The following is a 7972-nucleotide window of genomic DNA, read 5'->3' as shown; positions in this document are numbered from 1 at the left end:
AGCATCACAGAGACAAAAAAGGAAGATAATATGACTTTCTGGCGAAATATAAAACATGTACAGATGAGGTAAGAAGACAATCAGAGTAAAAATATCAAGATTTCAGTTTTAAAGTAGCTAAAAATGAATCATCTTAATATGGAAACAAACCTATGAGATTTTAGTTTATAACAGCTATATAACAACACTCCTGCTAGTTTCAAAGGTTCCTTTCAGTGCTTCATCACCAGATTTCCCTGAGAGTCTTGAGTAAAGAGCATCTCGTCTTCATCATCCTCTTCCACCAGAGATTTGTAAGCAATAGTTCTTCGCGTCCCAGTGCTCATGTTACTCTGATCCTTGAGTGGACTCCTGGTTTGCAGACCTCTGTGCGCTATCACCCTGAAACCTTCAGAGTCCTGGGTGAACAACATAGCCAGACTGTCCTCATCAGCAGCTCTGCATGACTGCTGTGGTACTAGCTTTTTTACAGGAGAGCTACTCGGTTTTGTCCAAATGAACTGTGAGTCATGGCTATCTGTGGCTTCTGTGGCACTCTTTTTCCTCAAGTGTGCTGGATTGTGTTTTCGAGGTGATGCAGTTTTTGGTTCTGTCCATTTATGATTTGAAAGAGGTTCAATATGAGACAGAGATGAGTTCTTACGTGGGGACTTGGAAGACAAAAACCTGCTGTTTTCTTTCTCATTGTCCACCTGAGAAGAATGAATTTGAAATGATTTCTGAGTCGAGGTTCTCGCTTCCACATTCATACGAATACCAAAGCCCTCCTCGCTTTGCAGACTGTTAAGGAAACTTGCCTCAGAATCATTGAAGTTCTTTGTTGGGGTGTTTTTCTCGTTAGTCAAGTTGAACTGACTTTCAGAAAACTGGCTATAAGAGAACAGCGGGTCCTGACTCCACGCCTGTAGAAGAGGTTGACTGTCATCGGGCAGTAAGGAGGTCGCAGTGAGCCTCCTCTTTCTCTGTGGTGGATTTATCTCTTCAAACTGCTCTTCTTCAGTGTCACCGTGCGATCTTTGAGAAGGTGTGTAGCTTGTCTCCTTCCACATTTCTGCTGATTCAGGCTCATTTTCACTCTTTTGCTCAGGATCCACATCGGGCTCATGATCTAGTTCACGTCTTCGTTTTGTCCCAGATGCTACAGGTGTGGCTGAGGCAGATGTTGAAGAAGGCAGCACCGGATCAATGCTTTGTGCTTCAGAAGTAGACATCTTGTTGAGGACTTTAGACAGAAGGAATAAAAAAACATTATGTTAACACAAAAAAAACATTCAAGCAAGTCTATGGCAGCAGGGTTTTTTTTTAGACTCACCTCTGCGCTGAGGTGTGAAAAAGGTTGATATCGAGCTCTGTTTGGTCTTGGGCATTTCCACTTTGGTCTGAGTGAAGTTGAGAGCCACAGACACATTGTATCCGTCACCTCCAGCAAAGGGATTCAGCAGCTTAGAAATGGGACGGGCAAGTCGTTTCTGGATGTGCAGAATAAAATACGATCATGTTAGGACATTAAAAGCACCACTGATGAGATGATGTTACTTACTAAAAATGATACACTGTAAGTGCTGGTGTATATAGTGATAATTAAATGTATAAATTCACGGGTTTTAAGGAGGTAACCTGTTTGGCTTTGACTTTGAGCTGCGCAGTGTCCAGCCAAACTCCACATTCCTCCTGTGCAGGGGTCTTCGTTGCTCGTTTGGAGGTCTTCATGATGAAGACTGAAGGACAGACCTGCAAAACATTACATTTACTTTAATTTGTATTCATTCACACAATAACTTCGCCATAAGCCACAAGGCTGTTGTCATCGCTAACAGCTAACTCGACGTGGTATTTAATAATCAGATAGTTCATTTGGTTCGTCCTATAACACAAATGATGATGTCATATTTAAACTGACCTCTTAAAGTCGCACAGGTGTGTTTCCAGCTCTCCTCTGTCGTTATTTACCTTTACGTGACTTAGTTTTCTGTCTTTGTGTCAACGTCAGTTTGTTGTTTGAGTCTGGCGCCTCGACGATGGGCTGCCGCTGACATTTGCCTGTGTGAAAAAAAAAATGAAACGTGATTAAACCTTAAAAATCAGTTATTTACCGCAAAAACTCATTAAGACTTTGTGAGAAAAAAATAGCCTCTGCTAATAATGCTATAAATTAAATCTTTTCAGTAAGGCACAAAGGACACCTAATATTTTGACGTCTGCTGGTCCTCACCGGAGGGTGTGTTTACATTGTCGTCAGTTTGCCGAAGCGGTGAGTAAAGTCTCTTTAAATGTCGCCAAATAAACTCTCATACTGACATTGTGTTCAAACTGTGTCAATGCCACACTTGTTACTAGAGTAATGATCACTAATACACAGTTTAAGCTGTTCAAACAGCTTCCTGTATGGCCCGTTTACTATAAATCATAAAGGAAGTGCTTACGAGCTAGCCTCGAAAGCTAATCTCGGGTTAGCTAAAAACGAGATACTGATGATCGGGTTTCCTCTGCGGGACTTTCATCTCATTTCATCTGAATAAGCGGCTTCTTCGAGTGAATACGTTTTTAAACTCAGCGTAGGAGCATTGTGAGTCTTTGTATCGTTCAACCACTGTCGGCAGCCTGTACTTAGCAGACGCAAACAACAACATCTGTACGTCGCCTCTGAAGTTGGACATAAAAGAAATCAGTGGTTGGGAATTACCTCTGATGTTTCCCTGCTTGAAGTAATTGAAACATAAAATGTATCAGACTGGAGATTAATTGAATCTGATTATGTTGCAGTGCCATAGATATCCAAGTATCTCTGAAGTCTTTACTGGGAAATTGTTTAACCTGATACCTTAGACCTTATGGCCTAATCATTTGGCCTTTACTGTGTCATATTCTTGATGGTTTACTGCGTAAAAGTGCTACACCTCACCTGAGGACCATGTGTGTCAGAAAAACATAATTCTAAAAATATCAACGCTATGTTGTAGGGATGCACCGAAATGAAAATTTTCGACCGAAACCAAACCGAATGAAAATTAAATGGTTGGCCGAATACCGAAACCGAATATATTTTTCACTATTTTTTTTTTTACTATTGCATAAATGGCCTAGAATAAATTTGTAAACATGTTTTTTCAAAGAAAGTAAATGTTTATTTAATATCCTTCAAATATTCCAGTAGAATTTCCGGTTAGTATAATTATTATTTCATTTATACTGTTAGAAAGCCCATGTTGTTTTAATCACTGTCAATTTGTTCTTGAAAGAAATACTATTTAGTTTTATTATATTTTCGGTGAATTTCCATTTTTCCCACGTTTATGAACGCATCATAGTCATTCCGACGGTCAGTGAACGCACCTCGCATGTGTGAGACGCCGTAGTGTAGAGAGAAGTCTATAGCTCCGCTAAAGAGCAGTATATGATGTATTTCTTCCCTGTGTTTTTCCTATATCCTGCATCGTGGGTTTATTGTGTGTGAATGAGAAAAGAATCAGCAATCCTGGCCAGATCACCGCGCACGTTGTTTCATTGCATCAATTGCGTCACGCCACTATTCGGCCACTTCAACGAAAACGGTGGCCGAATTTTCGGTGCATCCCTACTATGTTGTACAATCTGGGGCTTGAGAGCAAAAAGTTGTATTTACAGTTTTCCCGTCTCATAGTGCTTTCCTAAAATGTCTGTAGTTTATTCTTCATTCTGTTTTTGTTGTTACACTCCCCTTCACCAATACTTTCAGAGAAATAATAATAATAATAATAGAGTTTATTTCATAGGCACCTCTCTGTCACCCAATGACACCTTACAGTAAATAAAAGTAGACAGCAAATAACAAAAACAAACAAAAAGAACCATAAAAGTATACCAAATTACAAGAATACAACATTAAAAACAGGTTAAAATAGGACAATGCAATTTGAATCAGTCAGATGGAAAAGGCTATTTTAAACAGGTGGGTTTTGAGTGCGGACTTGAATTGTGAGTGAGTTGATGTTCCTTATGACGGGGGGTAAAGAGTTCCAGAGCTGTGGAGCAGAGCAGCTGAAAGCTCTGCTGCCCATGGTGGAGAGACGGGCGGAGTGGACAGTCAAGTAAATGGAGGAGGAAGATCTGAGGGAGCGAGGGGGAGCAGCAACATGGAGAAGATCCGAAAGATTTGGTGGTGCAAGGTTATGGATGGCTTTGAATGTGAGCAAAAGGATTTTGTAATTGATGCAGGATTTGACCGGGAGCCAGTGGAGCTGTTGCAGGACATACCCATAAGTCAGGACAGTCTAAGCTAGTGAAAGAATTTAAAATATGACTTAAATAAATATAAATTTGAAAGGAAAGGCTTTTCATAAATAGTGGGAAAGCTTCAGTTCAGTCTGTTTGGTTGTTTTCAGTCACAACTGCAGTTGTCAGTTATTTGACAGTTGGTTACATAAATCTTTTTCAGATCAAGACTTTATACAACAGCATCATGTTTCACGGGATACCAGTTACAGGAGGCGTGGGAGGAGGTAAGATTCCAAGAAATAAATCTGATGTCAACAGTTAAGGTATTCAGAATGTGCAGTTGTCGTCGTCTTTCTAACAGTAAGAGTTTATGTTACTCAAAGCATGTCATTATTTTTTCCTACAGCTCCGGCCAACAAACCAGAGTTGTATGAGGTAAATGAAACTCCTTTTTAAAGCTTCAGTTAAGACTTTTAGGATTTTTCATCTGTTTAAACCTGAAAAAATATCATTAATGGAATCAGAATTATCTGATTGATTCACATTGTTCATTGAAATTTAACTGGAAGAAAACCAAACGTAACATTATTATGGCGGTTATTTATTTTTTTTTTTTGCAAGAAATGCTTCTTTATTAATGAATATCAGGGATGAAATTATCATATGTGATATTCTACTTGTTGGCCATATCCAAAGCCTTCACCACATATCATCATGTCTTTTTTAGGAAGTGAAGTTATACAAAAATGCAAGAGAACGAGAAAAGTAAGTGTTATATGTTAGCATTTACCAGCGTAACATGAACACACAGTCGAACACATAGGGATTTATAACGTGTTGTGACATCTCATTTTGGTGATTATGTTTCTGAAGGTATGATAACATGGCAGAGTTGTTTGCTGTCGTCAAGACCCTTCAGGCCCTGGAGAAGGCTTACATCAAGGACTGTGTCACACCTAACGAGTGAGTTATCCTGGAGTTTATGTTTGTGTTGAAAAGACACAAATACTACAAGTGTCTCTGATTGTTTGTGTTAAATGTCTGTTTTTCAGGTACACTGCTTCCTGTTCCAGACTGTTGGTTCAATATAAGGCTGCTTTCAAACAGGTGCAGGGCTCTGATGTGGGCTCCATTGATGATTTCTGCAGGAAGTACAGAGTGAGTTTCAGAACACATTTCAATTTTGTGACTCATTTGACTTTGTTTGTTACAAATGGAGATTTTTAGATTCTGAATTTTTCTTAGTAAGGATGCTCTCTTGTTTCCTAGCTCGACTGCCCATTAGCCATGGAGAGAATTAAGGAGGATCGGCCAATCACCATCAAGGATGACAAGGGCCACCTGAACCGCTGCATTGCAGATATAGTTTCTGTATGTCCTCTCTCTCCTCTATTATATAAACTGTCAGTCAGTCTTATTTTGGACATGAGCCAGAATACAAATTGTTGCAGTTGTATTTTTTATTAAATGATGTATTGCGTTTAGTTCAAGCCCTAAGTGGCTGAAGTGGTTTCACTTAATTTGGCTCATCTTTTGGTCAGTCATTGAAGAATGTGAATGGGTGTTGCCAGCTGCATCCACTGCCAACTTTGATTTCAGCTCATAAAATCAGTGGACCAATAGTGTGATAGTGGCAAAGACAGTGTCCCTGTTTGTGTTGCTAACAGTAAAAAAATCTATTTCTTATTGCTGACAGCGGTTGTTGGGAAATGATGTTGAGCTTTTGTCTCATTTTTGTCACTTTCTCTCACCTTCTCTTAACCTTCAGCTCTTTATCACTGTGATGGACAAGCTGAGACTGGAGATCAGGGCCATGGATGAAGTAAGGAAAATTTTAAAGCATAATAATTTAATACCATACAGATTTAAAACAATTGCCTAACTCAATCTTTTCCATTTGTCCAGATCCAGCCAGACCTGAGGGAACTGATGGAAACCATGAACAGAATGAGCAACATGCCTCCAGATTCGGAGGCCAAGGACAAAGTCAGCCTCTGGTTAGTTACCACCCAGTTTACAGTCTTTATATTATAAGCATCATGCCAGTTCAGAGCAGGATGCTAAGTACTGCTTAACTGACACACACATTGCTTGGATTGGATCTATGTTTGTGTTCAAATGATACCTTATACCATTGTACTAATTTATTTTCTAATATAATTTGAAGTTTGTTAAGGAGTAGTCGTGTTATGTTTTTTATACTTGAGCTCATGTAACAGCATGTACTGTTTATGTTTTCATTATTACTGAACAGTTTTGTCTTAACTGTCATCTGTTTTATTTTTTTTCTCACCAGGTTGACTACCCTTAGCAGCATGTCAGCTTCAGACGAGTTGGATGATAATCAGGTTCGCCAGATGCTGTTTGACCTGGAGTCGGCCTACAATGCCTTCAACCGCTTCCTCCACTCCTCCTAAAGGCATCCATCCATCTCTGATCCCATCTGTCTAAAACTATGACTCTAATATCTCTTAAGTTTAAAAAAAGAAAGAAAGGAAGAAAGAAACACTCTACTTTCTCATTATGGCTATTGATAGGAAGTGGATTTATGTCTCATACCCCCTCTGAAATTCTTCCTTTCATTTGTCTCCTATGTCCTTTATTCATATTCTGTACTATTGAAACTTCACCGCCTTGTATACTCAATTGTGTCTGGTACATCATGCTGCCTGCAGCCTTGCCCACACAGCTCGCCCTCTGCCGTGAAACACTCCATTGGCCTCTTTTCTAGCTAAACTTGTGTCAGAAATCCTTTAACATTGGCTGTTTATTCCGCCCTTGACAAAACAGTTTACTTCTAACTTTGTACTGTAATATCAAAAAGGTCTAATTTTATACTTAAGTTTTGCAGAGCACAAACAAATAACCATGATACAAAAATATATTGGGCAAAGTCTGCACATGAAAAAAGATTGCAACAGCCAAAGCCTTTGTATTATTGGAAAGATGAATATATATATTTTTTTCTTTTTGGTACCCTAATTCTAACCTGCCACTTGAAGTCATATTAGCATTTTTTGTCCTGTACATCATGTTTGTTTTTCTATCATACACATTTTACTGTACAATACTATACAATAGGTTTTGTCGATTAAATAAAAGAAGCTGACATAGGTTGTCACTTAGGCTACAAATTAATAATTATATTGAAACTATGGTGGAAGGAATTATTTGTGTACATTTTCCCTGTTTTCTGTTAACATACCTAATCCATATTTCCTTTAGAAGTGAGGGTTTGGCCACATTAAGTGGGTAAAAGCAAGGTGGACACACCCCCTCCTGATTTTGCTTGCTAAATATGTTTCAGCTCTCAAGCACCAACAGGGAGAACATATTTATTAAGATGTATCATTGTAAATAGTTTGATTTTTAAATAAGAGCATGTAACACCTTTTTAGAAATAAAGTTGAAAAATCTACCTCCAACTTAATTTGTGTCGTGTGTGAATAAGAAAGATTTGTACAGCTTTTTTTTATATGTGACAGGGTGTTAAGAAATGTAAAGGGGCAAAAAGCAACTTGCTGCACTGTTTATTCATTTAAAGGATTGTGAATTTTAGTACCTTTTCATTCATTTAGAGCATCCCAACTCCTGCTGTGTGTTTTGTGTGTATCCTGCACACACAGCAGATATACATGTCTGTTTCATCATATGTCCAAAGAGTTTAACCAGTAAGTTTCACTACTGATACAAAAACAAAACAATGATTGATTGAACTTACTGTGGGAAATACAAACACATTTTAACCATTATGTATTTATTCCTAGCAAAATATGTC

The 7972-nt window shown here is 38.5% G+C and overlaps 2 protein-coding genes across 3 annotated transcripts; one reads left to right on the top strand and one right to left on the bottom strand.

Annotated features, from left to right (window-relative positions):
- Positions 1-32: 32 nt before the first annotated feature.
- On the bottom strand, positions 33-2116 carry aunip (aurora kinase A and ninein interacting protein). The gene is made up of 4 exons (XM_010737927.3): positions 1901-2116; positions 1618-1731; positions 1313-1469; positions 33-1222 (listed from the first exon to the last, which is right to left on the bottom strand). The coding sequence occupies exons 2-4, from the start codon at positions 1708-1710 to the stop codon at positions 213-215; spliced, it is 1260 nt and encodes a 419-aa protein (XP_010736229.2). The 5' UTR covers positions 1711-1731; positions 1901-2116; the 3' UTR covers positions 33-212.
- A 50-nt stretch (positions 2117-2166) lies between these two features.
- vps28 (VPS28 subunit of ESCRT-I) lies at positions 2167-7619 on the top strand. Of its 2 annotated transcripts, none has more exons than XM_010737926.3 (10): positions 2167-2251; positions 4415-4478; positions 4601-4629; positions 4922-4959; positions 5068-5157; positions 5247-5352; positions 5464-5565; positions 5963-6016; positions 6100-6191; positions 6491-7619. In XM_010737926.3, exons 2-10 carry the CDS (start codon positions 4439-4441, stop codon positions 6609-6611), a joined length of 672 nt encoding a protein of 223 aa, XP_010736228.1. In that variant the 5' UTR covers positions 2167-2251; positions 4415-4438; the 3' UTR covers positions 6612-7619. The 2 variants fall into 2 exon arrangements, with proteins under 2 accessions (XP_010736228.1, XP_027143131.1); XM_027287330.1 differs by lacking the exon at positions 2167-2251 and adding an exon at positions 2277-2566 and having other exon boundaries at positions 6491-6694.
- Positions 7620-7972: the final 353 nt, after the last annotated feature.

The sequence above is a fragment of the Larimichthys crocea genome, chromosome XIII (assembly GCF_000972845.2).
Source record: "Larimichthys crocea isolate SSNF chromosome XIII, L_crocea_2.0, whole genome shotgun sequence".
Lineage (NCBI taxonomy): Eukaryota > Metazoa > Chordata > Actinopteri > Sciaenidae > Larimichthys > Larimichthys crocea.
The sequence above is the reverse complement of the archived record's forward strand: the minus strand, read 5'-3'. Positions and strand labels throughout refer to the sequence as shown.